Genomic DNA, 18,577 nt, shown 5'->3' on the forward strand with positions numbered 1-18,577 from the left:
CAGCTCTTTCCTCGTGACGCGATAATTCAACTTGGACAAACTCTTGCTGAAGTAGGCAATGAAGTTTTCTTTGCCGTCCATTTCTTGCGATAGAACAGCTCCGAACCCGCTGTTACTTGCGTCCGTGTCGACTTTGGTCTTTTCAGGATCTGTCCTTATTCCTTCTCGGGAGATGGTGTGACCCAAGTAGGTGACCTCGCGTCTAAACAGACGGCACTTTGTCGAGCTTAATTTCAAGTTGGCATCTCTCAGCTTCTGGAGGACTTTGCTCAAATTCTCTAGATGTTCCGAGAATGTCCTTCCCATAATGATTATGTCGTCCAAGTACACGAGACACGATTCGTAAGACGGTCCATTTAAAACGGTCTCCATTAGTCGTTCGAAAGTAGCGGGGGCATTGCACAGGCCGAATGGAATCACCTTGAACTGCCACAGTCCTTGTCCAGTCGTGAAGGCCGTCTTTTCCCGATCGTCCGGTTGTATTTCCACTTGCCAATACCCACTCTTCAGGTCCAGGGTAGAGAACCACTGATGTCCGGAAAGTGTGTCAAGAGTGTCGTCGATCCTTGGGAGTGGATAACTGTCCTTCTTGGTGACGTCGTTCAATCTTCTATAGTCGACACAAAATCGTGTGGAACTGTCCTTCTTTCTCACCAGCACGATCGGCGATGCCCATGGACTCGTTGATGGCTCGATAATGTTGTTGACTTGCATTTCCTGTAGTAGTTTTACCAACTTCTTCTTGCTTGACAAACGGAAGTCTTCTAGGATGTTCTTTAATTGGTGAATGGTCCCCGGTGTTGATGTGATGCTGCGTTAAGCTGGTTCGGCCAACATCAGCTGCTAACGTGGAGAAGACATCTCGGAATTTTTCGACAGTCGACTTTGCGCGTCTTCTCTGGTCCGGAACCAGCTGGGCGTCTTCTATTAGGTTCTTGAACAAACTTCCGGAGTCCTCTGGTTGATTTTCCGACGAGTCCCGAACCACACACGTGACGGGGACGCACTTAGCGATCTCTTCGCCCTTCCGAATCTCCTTCGGCTTGTCGCTAATATTGACTAGTCTGACAGGGACGACGTCCTTCGATGAATCCAACAGAGCAGCGGCAATCAGCAGGCCATTCTTGCTTTCGCTAGGGAAGTCCACTAGTCCGAGCTGAAAGTCCCTGGCTGTCCCGGCTGTGCCATGGATGATGCTTTCCATTCTTGGTGGAATTGTAAAGTCCCGAACAGCCAATATTTTTCGGGGACGGATCTCTTCGCTGTCGTACCCGAAGAGGGCGACATGCTCTTTTGGCGTGTGCAGCTGGTTATTCTTAAAGTCAAGGGAGATCCCATATTTCCTGAGAAAGTCCAATCCGATAATGCATGGATCTTGAATGTCAGCCACGAAGACGGTGTGACGATAGGGGACCGCAGCGAATTTCACTGATGCTTCCATCTTCCCATGCACGGTCATCTTGTCCACGGTAACGGTCTGTAACGTCAGTGAAGGTGCCACGTATAGGAGTCGTTGTCAGAATTTTTGAGCCACATCGGTGCGGACGATGCTCACATTGGCTCCGGTGTCGATGACCATCCGGCAAGGAAATCCGTCAATTTCACCTTCCACGTACATTCCATGGTCTCCGCCGCTCAGCTGCGAGATATGGTAGACACTTGATGGGGCATTTTCTCCTTGCAGCGACCTCCGTCCCGCGAGATGGCCGCGTTACAGTTTAACGGCTCGGTGCCCCGGGAGGTGTCCCCTCTCTTGGGAACTGTCATGGGGCAAGATCTTCGCAGGTGGCCAGCCTCGTTGCACCTCCAGCACACCAAGGGCTTGTCTTTCCGTCTTTCACGGTCATCCCTGACACTTTTCAGGAATTATTTCAATTCCCTGATGATGCCCGCCGTAGCGTCCTCCGCAACAGCACCGCGGACCATTCGGCGCTCGCGTCTGGAAGCTTCATGGGCTGCTTCGTACTTCATGGCGTAGACGAGTGCACTCTTGACGTCCTTGTACTCTCCCAGACATAACGCCTGCTGGATGTCGGGGTCCTTGACGGAGTCGACGAAGCACTGCAGGGTGAGTCCGTCCCTGATGTCTGGCGAGCAATCGGAATATGCCAGTTGCGAGAGTATCTCGATGTCCATGGCCAGTTCTTGCAACGTTTCGTCAGCCTTCTGTTGCCTGGTCTTGAGCTGAAGACGGTGGAAGTCCTTGAGGTAATTTTCTCCAAACCTTAGCTCGAGTGCGCTCGTCAGGGCTTCATAGCTGGATCGGTCCTCGGCGGCGAGCGTCTGAAGGACTTCGGCAGCTTGACCTCGGAGAGCGGCGGCTAGGTGGAAGGACTTCGGCGGCTTGACCTCGGAGAGCGGCGGCTAGGTGGAAGGCCTTGAGTACACAGTCCCATCCGTTCGCTGAGGCGAACATCTTGAACTGGGTCCTGAAGATTGACCACGATGTCCTCCCGTCATACGTGCAGGGCTTGATGTTAGGCCGATTGACGTCAGCTATGGCTGGCAGGACCTGGTGAGCGTCCGGGAAAAGCGTTGCTGGCTCTTGAATTTTCTTCTCGAGCTCCAATATCATTTTTGAGAGCTTCTCATCAACTGCATTCATTTCGTGGGAGAGCTCTTTCACGGTGTCGACTATTCCGTCCACTCTGTTTTCAACGACAGCGATGTCTCCCTTTACACCGGCGATGGCGGTGGTGATATCTTGCTTCACGGCGGTGACATCCTCTTTTACGTCAGCGATTGAGACATTGACAGCAGCCAGAGTTGGTGACATCTTCTTTCACGTCAGTGATGGACAAATTGACAGCGGCAACGTCGTCTTTGACGGCAGCAATGGACGTGTTGACGGATGTGCCCGTAGCCTCTATCCTGTCATTCACGGCAGCAATGGACGTGCTGACAGCGGTGACATCTCCCTTGACGGCAGCTATGGACGTGTTGACGTCGTTGATGCCTGATTACATCTGGCCCATCACAGAAATCAGTTGATTCAGCTGTTCTCGCGTTTCATCCATGTCCATTCTTCTCGTCTTCATGCAAGTCTTCAATTATCCCACTTCTGACACCAAATTGTTCCGGATAATTTTCCACAAGACTTCGGGATTGCAAAACAAAAAGCGGTTTGACGGACAAACACAGATTCATTTACCGAACAGCAATTTACACGTATTTACAACCTAATCAGAGAGCTAACAACTTTTTCGTAAAACACAACTGACTGTTCAACGAATCCCTCTATTCGAGTCTCTTTGAGCCTGCCATCTTGTGAGCGCCACGGTATTTATAACCCCGGAGAAACTTCGAGAAAAAGAACATTCCACAAAATTCTATTTTAGTTTCCTAGTCGGCGGCGCCACCGTACGGAGGGGTTGAACCAATGTCTGGAGGGGTGGGACTTTCTAGAATGTTCTCACCAATAGCATCTCTTTCCGATAAAACGAAACCGGCATCAGCCGATTTCGATATTTCTGAGAGCCATCGAACAAATCGTGCCATCTATCGCCTACAGATCGTAACAATATTGTTCACACTGTCATTTTTCGATGCCAGAATCGCTCTCTCACAAAGCCACTCATGGTTTCGGTGATTTTGTTGAATGTTTGGGAAGACTTTGTCTGCAAGTTCTTGAACTGAGTTTAATAACTGGCAGAATCCATTTGGGAACGGAATCAGTCCAGTGCTTCGGTCTACGGGAATTCTTCCATTGCCAAGTTTAATCAACTGATGTGAAAATGACAGCAGTGCCGAGTCATTTTGCAGTTGAACTCGCATGTTGGTGGATAATGATAATTTTTTAACTTCGTGCCAGAGTGTTGATGATTTGAGGCAATCATTGAGTTCATCAGCTGGCGTTGAACATTTTTATTCCCAGTTTTGTCGTCGTAGTTGTTGTTCTCTGTTGTTAGCGACGTAATACGCCCAGCTTGTGCAGTGAATATTATTCAAACGCCTTTAAGCATTTTTAAAATTGAAACTATACCTCTACGATGGGCGGTTGATGAGATAAAGGGCGCATTAGCAGTTACAGAACACCCTGTATATAGGCTAGCAGAAATACCCGGCGCTTCCCGGGTTTTCTTCAATTACTGGGAGGATTGGAAAAGTGACAAACCGTTATAAAGGAATAAACTGTTATAATAACAGAATTAAAGGTGTGACAAACCACTGTAAAGGTTATACGTCTGAAACGCATTGTAGGAAACCACGGTAACCAAAGTAAACGTTCCGAAAGTAATTGTTGAGGCCCCAAAACCATTGTTGGCCGACAGTTTTTCCGCCCATTTGGGACATTTGCCCAGCTCTGATTACCTTTTAAAGTAGCCTACGGTTCAATCCCGGTCCTGTTTGGTATATATGCAAAATCTGGCGACGATCGGCCTAAAACTGTAGATTTTTATAAGGAACAGACATACATACAGACAGCATACTTTCACATTTATATATAAGATGACCTACAAATGTGATAGATTCACGGTATATGAGCAAAATTTATCAAACCTACCGAAATGGCCGGTGATTATTCATATAATAAAAGCTCTTTATCACTTTCACCATAACATATATAGCATAGTCCCTCTTCATGGAGGGTGGCAGGGATCCATCCCAGTGAACGTGGGATGAATCTTTGATTCGAATCATATCGGACGATTAAGTATGGATATGTTTGTTTTTTACTGCACCATGTTAAAAAATATTATGTATTTATCATTTCTTCTTCAACCGTATTCACATTTGCTGAGAAATAATCTCCGCCATTTTTTCAGGCTAGCGTCCTCTAAAATTTCTTTTCCTCTCCATCTTGTCAACAACAAGTTGTTGTTAATTTTTAGCTGGGCGCTGATTGGCCTATGGCGAAATTCCCCAAAAAGAGAAATTTATAGGCCTGTCCATCGTCACGTGACCTTAAGAATAACTTTTAACAATCAAACCGTGGTTGCATTCGGAGCTCGATTCTTAACGTGATTCTTACGAACCGATTCCTACGTATGGATGATTAGTTATTAAGAATCAGAAGGTGGTACATCCCCTGGATTACTATAGGTGTCCATTTTGAGAGCGCATGCGCATTAGAGACGAATAGATGTTCGAAAATTGATATATTTAATCATGAACGGCTAGCAGCAACTGTTGAGTAGTTGGTACGATGACATCAAACATGTTCATGGTTCGAAACTCCACTCTATTTTTCTCCCCCTTACTTTATTTCTTCGCATGATTCTTTGGGTTTACCTCCGAATACACGGAGGGAAAACGATGCTTATTCAAGAAGTCGAAGGGACCCACTGACTGAGATTCGGTTTACGTTATTCTACACTCGCGATAGCGTTGCGTTTGTGAAAAATTGATTTTTTTATTTATTTTTGAGAAAAATAATCACAACACAATCACAAAACCTCAAATACTTTCATTTTACGATGCGAAAAGTAATAAAACGTGTGTGGGAGCGGCTGGCTGATAAGCCATCTCCCGCGGCAAGCGCATCGTGACACGCCAGCACCGGACACACACACCTCCGGGAATGCCAGGACGTTTAATAACACTGAGTGCAATGAAAAATAAAAAAAATAATCATTCAAAAAATTGAGGATGTAAGGTAAAACGGGGAAAAATAGCGTTACGAGTGGGATTCGAACCATGAACCTTTCGGTTGCCCTCTATTCTAGTTCGTCGTATCAACATTTGCTGCTAGTCGACAGTAAATCGTGTTTTTCAACAACGGACCCACATGGTTTGATGAGGACTGCCGTAACTTAAAAAAATATTCATAGAACTCTTCGTTCTCTCAGAAAATCTCACTCTCAAGAAACACATTTATGACTTTCCGATCTCAAACTAAAGTACAAAAAACTCTAAAACAAAAAAAAAAAAACGTTTTTCTTTTCAAACCAAAATAAAATGTTGATTTCTGCCAAAAATTCTTCTGAATTTCAGAGAATGATTAATAATTTTAAACCCAGACGTTCGAGTCTCAATAATGTTCCTACAGTAACATGGTTCCAGTTTTATTCAAATCTGTTTTCACCAGCTGATCAAATACAAATATTTACCTCCAATTCTGAGCTGGCTTTAACGCATACGGTCCTATTTTGGACAACCCCTTTTCTTTGGAAGAACTTTTTGCCTTCAAGAATATTAAAATAGGAAAGGCTCACGGAAGTGATCTCATAAAACCTGAATATTTGAAGAGTTTGGATCCTCCAAATGATATTTTCGAAAAATCACGTTTTCCGGTTTCCTGGATTGAGGTTAGAGTCAACCCCATGCATAAAAAAGGTGACTTTTTTATGCGTGAGAGAATTACAGACACATTTCTTTGATCTCGGTCGTGACCAAGTTATTTACCCCCATCTTGAACAACCATAGGTGCAAGCGCCCCTCATCCATTTTGGAGCAGAAACTTTTATTTTTGGAGCAGAAATTTTGAAAACGGAGCAGAACTAAAAGCTGACTATATCTGCAATATAAGGAGTAATTTTTCTGTGAAATGCCAAAAGTTTTGCCAAAAAAGGTTGGAACAAATATTTATAAATACATTTTCTTCACAAATTAAAGTGCATTTAAATTTTTTCTGAAGTATCTTATTTGTCACAACTAAAACATGAATTACTGAAACGACGAATAAAAATTATTAGACTCTTTTCAAATTAAGCACCATGCATACTGAAAACCTAGGCAACAACAATTTCTGCTGGTTGAACACCCAAATCCTGATATAGCAAAAAAAAAGTGCGTGCAGAATATAATAAGGGTTTCCGTGAAAAAAAAGTTAGCTTCTCACAGAATTTAAAGAAATGATTAAATTTAAAAGCGAAATGCAAAAAACGAGAAAAATATAAATACCTTATTTATTTAAACAATTTCTCAACATAATAGCATGTTAAAATTAAAAAAAAAAAATTTCCGCTGCTTCTGAGCCTGAAGCCTGTTATAATATTTTCTATACGAATCAAGAGTCGCTTTCAGAAGTTCAGCATCTTAATGACAATTTTTTTCGAATTTTTCATGTCCTTGAACATAAGATTTTGTGTGTCTTATTCTTTTAAATCATTGGATGGACAGATTTTTCACTGTTCAAACAGACTTTTGTTAACACTGAACTCTTTCACTCTCTGCATTACCATGTGCCAAAAATAAAAAGCCTTCACCAAAACTGGCAAGATTTTGAACTTTGGGCTGTTTTCAAGGTTACAAAGTTTGAATATATCTGTCCAATATCTATCTATTCTCTGAACTGATTTCACTTCTTGTAATTCTTTGCATTGTAGCATTCACCCATTCATCACTCATAATTGATAGTTATGTTGGTGATACAATGTTAAGTAACAAACATCCTAGCAATACGTGAAGGAGTAATGCACCATCCCAGCAATGCACGAGAGGGAGTGCGAAAAACAAGAGAGTTGTTTTTACTCTGCTCTAGCAAGTGGACTGTATCTGAATAAGGCTTTGAAAACTTAAACAACTTTATTCTTATGCTGTTTAAACATAACTCAAGAGAGCGACGGGAGGACAGTACTCTTTCTGTCGTGATAAGGGGCCGTTCAAGAATTACGTCATCATCGATGGGGGGGGGGGGGGTTTCCGATTTACTGACTTTTGATGACAAGGGGGGGTGGGGGTATGGGGGGGTTGATGCTTACGTAATCAACCACCCCTTATGAAAATATGAGTTAGGATTCAGAGGGGCAGAGCTGATGACGAAATTTTGCTGACGGGGGGGGGGAGGGGGGTCAAAAATGGCTCAGAAGTTGCTTACGTAATGCTTGAACGGCCCCTAAGGCAACAACTCTCTTCTACTCCCACGCAGTAGTAGTAGTAGGGTTTTGGCGCATGGAGCAGCTTGGCGGTCTTAACACTCCCGCCGATTGAAATTAAATAATTTCAATTATACAATACATCTTCAATTACAAAATGTTTCAAAATACAATGTTCAAATGAATAACGCAATAAAAATTAATGTCCTGAATAAGAGAATGAAATGAATATACAACACCACAAATACATTGGAACATGTTATACACAATTTCAAAAATAATTCTTACTCAATAGGTAAAACACAAATATTTCTCACACTTCTTTTTAAAATTTTGCCACTGGGCAAACGCATATTTACAACTCTTATCTTTCTGTCGTTGCCATGGAACACTTCGGTGATCCTGTCAGTACTCCATTGAGTGCTTGGTAAACTACCCATAAGTTGACTTTGCAGTACAGGTTTGTTTTTGAAACAAATAAGACACTCATGTAACTTCCTACAAAGATTTCTACCATTGATTGGCCAAAACTTTTGTCTCACATGATATAATAACGGCTGTGCACCAATATGCAAATACTTTAAACGGTAGTATCTCAATATGATCATGGTGAGAGGATGATTAGATGGCAGTAACATGGGAAATTTACTGTTGGTATTTAGATCGGAATTCTGAAATCTTCCACCAACTCTCAAAATACCATCATCATCATCCAAGAAACAGTTCAAGGAAGCCAACCTTAGGATCGTCCATTATCCCGATTGACTCCAGTTCCCAGAACTTTGCCCAACCCTTTACAACCTCAACCCGACAAATCGTTAAATGGCAATGGAGATTGTTGTACAAGTAGGTTATCGCATTCTGGAATGTCTCTGTTACTATCCAACCAAACACAGATGCTTGAAGTATGATAGGCTCATTCTTCAATTTTATTTGGTTGTTCTCCAATAACTCGTGTAAAATATTTCTGCATCCGGCAATGTGTCTATTTTTTGCGGAATATTGAAGTTGGGATCCGCGAAACTCAAGTTTCTAGGAAGTTCAACGCAGGTCAAATCCAAACGCTTTGACGGCGTTAAATCTGTTTTCTTTGGAACAACTAAAAGATCCAGTTTTTTACTATAGTCCCCTTCGCGTTTAGCACTGTTACTTTTTTCTTTATGTTCAGAATAGAGTCATTCAGTCCATCAATAGGAACGTTTACAGTGTCTCTCCGAAGTCGTAAAGAGTCTGCCACCTCATTGCTGACAAAACTGACTTGAGAGCCGGCTTCGAGTAAAGCCCATATTGGAAACATCCCACCAGCTGGTCTCTGAATGTAAACTATTGCTGTTGACAACAGAACGCATCCCCTTTTCTTGTTCGAATGTAAGCAATTGCCAACACCGGAGGAAAATGCAGCACATGAGTCTGTTGTTTTTTCTTTCTTGGTCTCACAAGCCCCGATTTTTCTTCTTTCAGTGGGGCACTCATTTTGTTTTGGTTTTTGTGGTTGCGCATCCTCTCTATGGATTAGTGAAGATGATGCTTCTTCCCACATATACGGCATCTCTTATCGCTGTCGCACTCGACTACTCTATGGGATTCCAGACAGAACAGTTTCTTATTTTTTACTTCATATATTCTCCCTTCAATAGAAAGGCTATGAAAAGTTCTACACTTATAAATTGGATGATTCTCTCCGCAAATGGGGCAGGAATTTTGCTTTGCATTCGCTTTGGCTATCAGACTTTTAGGTTTTGAAAATGCATCGAATTTAGATTTCGCGTAGGAAACTCGTTGAGTATTTTCAAGCACTTGACTCCTTCTTTGCAAAAAAAGTCAACAAATTCTTCCCATTCGGGAAATTCCGTGTTTTTCAGTGACATTTCGTACTGCTTGCGTGACTCACGGTCTAGCTCAGGCAAAATAGCATTAACAAGCAGTATCTCAGTTAGCTTATTGATTTCAAGGTTTACAAGTTTGAGCCCTCTGAGGTGTCTGAGGATAGTATTCACCATTTTTTGAAGCTCTTTAGCTGATTCATGATGTATTTTCTCAAGGTTGAGAATAGCGTTGATATGTGTGTCAGCGATGAACCTTTTGTTCTCAAATTGCTTCTCTAATTATCCGAAAAGCGAGTCGAAGGCATCGTCAACCCTTTCGACAAGTTTCGCTTCCCCTCTTAACGAGCCTCGAAGATAGTGAAGTTTATGAGCTTCATTCAATGATTCATTGTCTATAATTAAAGATTTGAACTCCGATTTGAATGAGCTCCACTCTTCCGGATTTCCCGAAAACCTCGGCAAAGGAATCTCCGGCAATTTTACGGTTGCAGGTTGAGTGACCTGGTTATTTTCCGATTTGATTTTTAGTTTTGAAACTAAGCATTTTGAACATACCTCTAGTGCGTCTACGTTCGCCTCCATCTCCTCGATTTGGTCGAAGACATCAAGTTGTGCGTCCGCGGGCAAGGCGGCGTATCCCTCTAAGAGTTTGATGCTCGTTCGAATGTACTCAATTTTCACTAATTGTTGTAAGAGCACAACATAAGTTTCTTCACTCGATTCATCGATGTTTTGTAATACCGACTGGACTCGTGTAATCTTCCTTTTGATCGCACCGCGAGTGCGGTTGAGTGTTGTCTGGTCCATCTTAATTTTAATTTCTCCGGCGAAGATGTTGACCAAAATGTTTTTACTCTGCTCTAGCAAGTGGACTGTATCTGAATAAGGCTTTGAAAACTTAAACAACTTTATTCTTATGCTGTTTAAACATAACTGAAGAGAGCGACGGAAGGCCCGTGCTCTTTCTCTCGTGCTAAGTCAGCAACTCTCTTCTACTCCCACGCAGTGGGAGGGGTTTGGCGCATGGCGCAGCTTGGCGGTCTTAATAAGACGGTGCAAACATTTCATTCTCTCAACAACATGTTTTGAAAAGGTAGGACATTTATATATAATTGGTATCTCACAGAAGTTATGTAGGAACAGCTTTGGTATAAGGAACACGCCAAATTGGCGAATTTTTTCCGGCGATAAGTTGCCATCGTTGGCGCACTCTGGTTCGGTGTTGTTCTGCTGGGTTGTCGCTGTTCTGGAAAATTCTGCCAGGCGGCGTTAGTTGTTGTAGCGCGTCTTTTCAAACAGTCGTACAGCCATTTTGTCGTTTGTGCCGAGTGTTTCTATTACATTTTCGTCGCTGGTCAGGTTGTATTGTTCCCTTTTTTTTCCTTTATTTAAACAGTGCCCGTATTTTATTTATACCCTGATCGCTTTATTATTTAAACAACGGTCCGGGCTTTATTTTAAACAATGGCCGGGTTTTATTTAAACCCTGATCGATTTATTATTTAAACAATGCCCGGGTTTTATTTAGACCCTGATCGATTTATTATTTAAACAACGATCTGGGCTTTATTTTAAACAATGGCCGGATTTTATTTAAACCCTGATCGATTTATTTTTATCCAGTTTTATTTTTTAAACAATCCAGAGCTTATTTTTGTTTATTGTTTTTTGCTGTTTTCTATGCTGGCGATTTTTTTTTCTGGCGCACGTAGTGTTTGGCGGCTTTTTCTCGGACCGTTGGACATATTTGGCGTCGGAAAAAAAAAGTCGCCAACCTGTCCCTTATACCAAAGCTGTTCCGTTATGTATATATGAAATGAGTATGCTCCTAGTACAAACTCCTTCCTCTGACTATTGTTAAGAGCATGCCCCATCCCCCACCAACGCAGGGGCGAACCGTGCGGCCATATTGGGCGCCGCTCTAGGAGGGGTGCCAAATGAAGTTGAAAGGGTGGGATGAAAAACGCTTTGTCGACCAAAAAAAAAAACGTGGTCAGTAGCACCAAAAATAGTTTCATGGGTAGAGATTTTTTTCCTCGAGCCGGCCCTTTTCGCCAAATCCGGATTTTCGCGATATGAAATTGTCAGGATCGGCAACCGCAGACGATAACCACACGACCGCGTAGTGGCTAGATGACAAAACTACGGATATTTTAGCTGGTGTTTTTACAGATCCCGTTTTTTCCCAACGATCTACGAAAAATTTCGGTAATTTAAACGAGTAAACCAATCCCCCTTTTTCGATTCTTCGCAAAGGCACGTGTGCAATCTTGCGAGAAATAAATCGAATTTACGCCGTAGATAAGTTGTCTTTGAACGCAGGTTGGTAGCGGAGAAATTACCGTTATTTTCAGTATATAACCCGCAGGGAAAAATACGCTCTCCGAAATAGGAAAACTCGGCATATTCATTCAGGGACTTTGATAGCCCGCGGGTGATACCAATAACGGTACAGGACAGTTATTTGACTACTTGAAAGTGGTGGTACAACTACTTTCAAGGGTCACGAGATAACGCGATTGTGGTAGATGGTGGGAAGTGAAAAAAAATTGAAGTTTCCCTTCCATATCTTTTTCCTTGTCTCGGAAAGAACGCGTCCCGTGAACAAAATTGTCATGCTTCTTTTTCCCTAAATTCCGGGTATTTAACGCACTACGTGCATTAGCGGTACCTCTGCTCACCACAAACAAGAATTGGCGCAAATGCGCAGGGATTCGGCGCACCATGTAGCAAGAGAACCGTTTCGGCGCAATTCTCGCACCCCTGAACAACCGATTAAATATCTGTCTGAATGAGAAAAATATTATTCCAAGGGAACAAGCTGGATTTCGTTTCAATTTTTCAACCACTGATCAAATTTTCATTTTGAATAACCTCATACAGAAGTATATTTTCAAATCTAGGGACAAACTTTGTTATATTTATCGATTTCAAGAAAGCTTTCGATAGTGTTGATCATTCCCTACTCTGGTATGTTTTGAGATCCGTAGGAATAAGTGATAAACTTATCGGCTTTTTGACGTTTTCCTGACTGCGTTCGAAACAAGATACTCTCTCATATGTATGCTAAGGCAAGAGTGAGAATTAGAACCCCTTATGGTCTAACTGCTGAAGTAAATATTACTAAAGGAATTTTACAGAGGGTGAAAAAACTCTCCTCTCTCTAATCTCCCTCACTTTTCCCTATTTTCATTAAAGATGTAAATCATGCCCGCTTTCATGCCTCAAGATGCTGAAGTCCCACTGTCAGCACACAGAAGTACGTACCAGCGATCCACGAGAGGACCATCAAGTGAAGGGCATTCGAAAGACGCGGTCCGGTCGCAAAGTCAAGCCTCCAATAAATAGCTGAGCTATGACGTCACGGACGATCTAAGAGCGCGAGCAAGAGGGGAAAGAGAAGAGTGAGTCGATCGCTAAACAGCGAAGCGTGGAAACGTCTGTTAGGCATGCGTGCCGTTAGTGTAGTATCTAACAATGTAAATAAAGCTGTATTTCATTACAATTTTTTTACCCCCATTTTTTTGTTACAAAAATATCCCTTTAAATTGTGGAAAGGAGTGAAATTACTCTTCAAAATTATTTTTTCGGAAAACACTGAATTATACAAAAATATGAGATTTTCCACTGATTTTTCATATTTTTATTCATTACATAAAGACGCGATTTACATAGTAAATACGCGTATCCAAATTACATAGCAAATCATGCATTCTGCGTACGGGTAAGACAGCACTTTTTTTAGACATGTTAAGAAAGCTACACACGAATAGCGACAAACACAACATGCACATGGCATGTGTTTGTCGCTGTTCGTGTATATTTTTCTTGGCATGTACTCTCTCCTTAACTTTTGGACACATGTGCATTTTACAATGACAGGAAAAGGTATCCAACTGAATATTCAAAATGTCTTCGATTAGTTAGACGAGTCCAATCTGAAAAATAAATAAGACAGAGAAAGTTTTTTTGTAATTATACCAATCCTAGCATACACGCAGACATAGATACAAATATACAGGGCGATTCCAATTGTTTGTTCACAGGATCATCTTCGCAACCACAGAAAACCAACTTCTGCAGATCACCACTGTGGTGACAGTGGATTCAAACCCGGGTCCTCGCGATGCGAATCCGTCACTATGACCATTCGACCAGCACATCGGCCAGGGAGCACACATCATTTGATTTACATAGATTTTTTATTAGTTCAAAAAAATGTCATTTACTGTGTTTGCCAACTTTCTTTTCTATCATCGTTGTCTACATGTCTCCTCCACAAATGGTATTTCCCTCCAAAATGCTAGGGTTAAAAATCATTCTTGCTTGGCCTGTCAAGAAATAGGAGACGTAACTTTTAGCCTTTCTCACAAGTAAAAGTCGAATGTTGGTGGTCGAATGGTGTACCTCAAGCATCAAAACTAGGACCTATTTTATTCCTAACTAGCTATAATACCCGGCGCTGCCCGGGTTTTCTTCAATGAGGCTTTTTTGGATCACGTGATATCTCCCTCTCTTTTTCTTGAGGGACATACAAACCGTGTCCAAGTTAACCAATATGGCGACCTGCGCGATTCATGAAATAAACACATCTAGATTTACACAGAAACGTAGAAATGAATATATATTTTTCTTTTTTTAAGGGGCGCTAGGTATTTCGACCCTCCCCCCCCTGAACTTCAAGTTATCCATCTGTCTGTTCCAGCTTCCAAAAATCCTTAAAGCTGTGGAATTTTTTCGATGCACTTTTCACGGGCTCATAACTAATTTTAAAATATCCTAACCTACATGAATTTATGCAAATAAATATCAAAAGAGACAATATGGAGACATTCATTTTCATACTTGAGAAGATATAAATGAAATCAATGATATTGCTCGAATATCCAACTCAAAAGTATAGGTTTGGCTAATTACTTCGTATTTAATCTCCTGGGCTTCGTATATCTCTAAGCGAACTGAATATTTCAAAAATCGAGAATTCAATACAATTTTTAAAATTATTGATGGGGCAGAAAATCCCACTAATTTCCGCATTTCTACAGTAAAATCGACAATTTTAGCACTGATTTCTATGAGGATCACCCTTTTCCTGACTCTCAAAGCGATGCTGATGATGATTATGACGTCTATTCAAAAAGCCTCATTACTGAGAGTATATTGAAAAAGTGGCAAACCATTATAAAGGCATAAACTATTATACATATACTAACAGGATTAAAGAAGTGACAAACCGTTGTAAAGGCATATACACGTCTGAAACGCATTGCTAGGGAACCACGGCAACCAAAGCAAACGTTCGGAAAGTGATTGTTGAGGCCCAAAAACCACTGTTGCCGGACAGTTTTCTGCCCATTTGGGGCATTTGCCCTGGGCTGACGAAATTTTAAAGTAGCCTATCGTCCAAGTGCGGTCCCATTTGGTATATATGCAAAATTTGGCGACGATCGATCTAAAATTGTAGATTTGTATAGAGAACACACACACACACACACACACACACACACACACACACACACACACACACACAGAAAATCAATTTTATATATATAGATATATATGTTACTGCCAAAGTCCGAAATTGGCCAATTCGCGACCTGGCCGATGATCCCTGTCCAAAGTCCGATAACAAGAGACACGATTCAGGATCACCGTCAAGTTGGTGTATTTTTTCGTGATAATTATGCCCACGTTAGTTATGGCAACCCATCGAACCGCAGTTACGATGGGGTAATCATTTTCCCTCTAAAATTTTGCAGAAAAACTTTGCTTATATAAATTATTTTTATGATTTTATCTCAAATTTCACTTTTTTCTCGTCACGTGGAACTGTCCTGTCACATGAACCTTCCTGCGCTCACGCACAGAAGGGGAAAAGAGAAGAGAGAGTCGATCGCTCTCTAAACGGCTTCGTGTAAACGTCTGTTCGGCCTGCGTGCCGTTAATATCTAACGATGTAAATAAAAATTATATTTTTTAATTAAGAAATTGTGTCTTAAATTTTCTAAGTCAAATCACCTCCCTGAACGACGAGCCTTCGCAGAGCAAATCCACATACGTATTTCCACATTTCTGTTTTTAAAGAAAACAGCCCTCGTGACCCCTTTCGGAAGTCCCGAATTTTTGTATCTAAATTTCGGACTTAGATGTGCAGCACAAACCTTCCAAAGGAACGAAGTTGTGCATTCTTTCAATTTCGCCATAGACGATGTGTGTTCTTTCCCCCCCCCCCCCCCGAAAACGAGTAACATCACATACAACATGTAGAAAACGTTCTCGAGAGACTCGATGCCTATGGTCTAAATATAAATGTTCCAAAATGCGTTTATGGCCAACCTAAAGTCACCTTCTCAGATCACGAAATTAGCGATGACGGCATACGACTATCCGAATCCAAGATCACTGCTATTCAAAATTTTCCTAAACCTAATTGCATTGCCAAACTCGGAAAATATCTTGGATTTATACATTTCCATGCCGATTCATTAAAAATGCCGCTCAAATTTTAGAGGGTCAACAAAAAATAATGATCAGACGAAAATTGAGTAGAATGTAGACCTAAATACTACATTAAAAAATCCAAAGCCGAATTCTCGTTTACTAGTCGACTCCCCATTGAAAACGAGGGAACTAACTGTTATAAACAAAGGGAAATTAATACTCCAGTGTGATGCCAGCGACAAAGCAATTGGTGCAACATTGAACACTCTCGAAAATAACAAGGAATTAGAAACTAAAACCATTAGTTTTTTTTTTTTCTAAGCATTTAGATAAAACAGAACAGAAATATTCGAGTTTCGATAGAGAATTACTTGCCGTAATCTCACGAATCAGCAAAAACTTTTAAGCATATGCTAGAAGCACGACTGTGCCAAATCCAGACCGATCATAAGCCGATCATCTATGCCTTTCGAAAGGCAGGTGATGATTCTGTGGTGTTTGGTCAGAAATCACATTTTGAGATATAAGCATTTTTATTGCCATTTAAAAATCAAAATTAAACACACACACAAATACAAATGAAATTATCATACATCAGCATGTTGATTAACCGAACGCACGTATTTGTGCATTTATCTCACTTCTAATTAATTATAATTAGCAAGACTTACGACTAGATCAAAAAGCCATTTTTTGGAGATATCATGTTCTGACCAAACACCACAGAATTATTCAAAGAGACAGTTTCGTAGGCTTTCTTGCATATGCGACCGACATAGTCCATGTGGCCGGTGAAATAAATACCTTTCACAGAATGGGTGTCCTTCGTATTGTCTACCCTGATCGGTCGTGATGCACTCGAGAACTTCGAATCATGCCTATTCGATGAAATGACTAAACTGTTCGGAATCGAAAGAAGACGAACTTAGCCTCATAACCCAAAATCCAATTGTTTGATAGAAAATTTACACCGTCATCTAAAATGTGCAATAAAGTCTGTTAGTTCTTTCAGGGGGACAAAATCACTGCAGACAATCCTCTTAGGCTTCCAAGCATTTCTGAAGAGAGATATCCAGGCGAGTCCAGCCGAATAGATGTATGGCTCAACCATTCGACTAGCGGGAGAACTCTTGAAGACTTCAACTAAGAGATTAGAAGACCTACGTGAAGTGGTTGAGGTGACTGTTCCAGAATTTCCGACCAAAGCCGACGTCAACTCACGGTTCCACAGATATCTTCATCCACAAGGGCTTCGCAAGATGCTCGCATGTGTTCTTGCAGATTGACAAAGTGAAAGGTCCCTTGGCATCGCCGTATGAAGGCTCTTATCCGGTGCTACAGCAGAAGAAAGATGTCTTCAAAATACTAAAGAAGGGAGAGCCATACGGCGTACACATCGATCAAATCATGCCCGCTTTCATGCCTCAAGATGCTGAAGTCCCACTGTCAGCACACACAAGTACGTACCAGCGACCCACCAGAGGACCATCAAGTGAAGGGCATTCGAAAGACGCGGTCCGGTCGCAAAGTCAAGTTTATGGTCATGTTCGTCCCTTAACGTGTTCAAGAACACTGCGAAGGGGGTACTGCAGTGTCGCCTCCAATAAATAGCTGAGCTATGACGTCACGGACGATCTAAGGGCCCTTTCACACGGAGCGGATGCGGGTCCGGAAGAAGTTTTAACAATTGGAATATACTGCGCCTTTCAGACGAGCCGAAAAATCTCCGAACCTAGGAAATGTTCATGCGGGTCCGGACGTCGTCCGCATGTGTCAAAACCTAAGTGCGGGCTCCGCATCCGCACATAGAAGTTTTGACAATAGGTTTATTCGGGGCTATTCAGACGATGCGGATGCGGAGCGAATTCGTCCGCATCTTTGGCTACTTTTTGAAGGTGATTTTTCACGGAATTTTTTAAATTATTTGCCATAAACACCCTTAAAAACACCATATCATGGTCCCTGTTCATCAATTATGATGTACCTACATACGTCTATCCCTCCGTTTCCTTCTGAGATGGAGATATAGCAACTTTAACTGCCTTTTGTCCATATTTCACAATTTTATACAATAAAACCTGCCAACAATGGCCACTGACGGGACCAAAATTATAAGCCGTTCTGTTCATTGCGAATATTTAATTGACTACATACTTTAATAACTTTTAAATTTAATTTAAAAATTTTATTTTTTTTCTTTTTAAATTTTTAAAATTATTTAAAAATATAAATATCTGAAATATTATTTTAAATATTTGTTATTTTTTTAAATTATTTAACTGTTAATTTTTTTAAACTTTAAAAAAAATACTTTTATTAAACAATGTTATCCACGTACGGTGTTCACTCAGGGCCGGATTAAGACGTTTGAAGGCCCTAAGCACTTGAATGTTTTTGGTGGTTCCCCCGATACCTACAAGTTTATTTTACTCGATGTTCAGTCTATAAACTTAAAAAAATGCAATTTTATATTTCAGAAGTGACACTAATCTAAGGATGGGATTTCACTCTAAAAGGTTTATGAAAGTTATTTTATAAAACTTGAAAAATGTT

The 18,577-nt window shown here is 41.3% G+C and overlaps 2 protein-coding genes across 5 annotated transcripts in view; both read right to left on the bottom strand.

The window, feature by feature from the left end:
• Positions 1 to 610: 610 nt before the first annotated feature.
• On the bottom strand, positions 611 to 1,459 carry LOC149076672 (uncharacterized). The gene has a single exon (XM_089242286.1). It carries the CDS (start codon positions 1,457 to 1,459, stop codon positions 611 to 613), a length of 849 nt encoding a protein of 282 aa, XP_089098412.1.
• An 11,752-nt stretch (positions 1,460 to 13,211) lies between these two features.
• The window catches only part of LOC149076673 (large ribosomal subunit protein uL23-like), a 141,931-nt gene continuing 136,565 nt past the window's right edge, over positions 13,212 to 18,577 (bottom strand). For all 4 annotated transcript variants that reach the window (XM_089244283.1, XM_089244285.1, XM_089244281.1 and 1 more), the window contains one exon: positions 13,212 to 13,521. In XM_089244283.1, the coding sequence (XP_089100409.1) occupies positions 13,503 to 13,521 (19 nt within the window). In that variant the 3' untranslated portion in view covers positions 13,212 to 13,502. The remainder of the gene's footprint in view (positions 13,522 to 18,577) is intronic.

This window comes from Pholcus phalangioides, unplaced genomic scaffold, assembly GCF_987345545.1.
Source record: "Pholcus phalangioides strain wild (caught in Gottingen) unplaced genomic scaffold, Ppha-v1.0 ptg000015l_1, whole genome shotgun sequence".
In the NCBI taxonomy this organism is placed as follows: Eukaryota; Metazoa; Arthropoda; class Arachnida; order Araneae; family Pholcidae; genus Pholcus; species Pholcus phalangioides.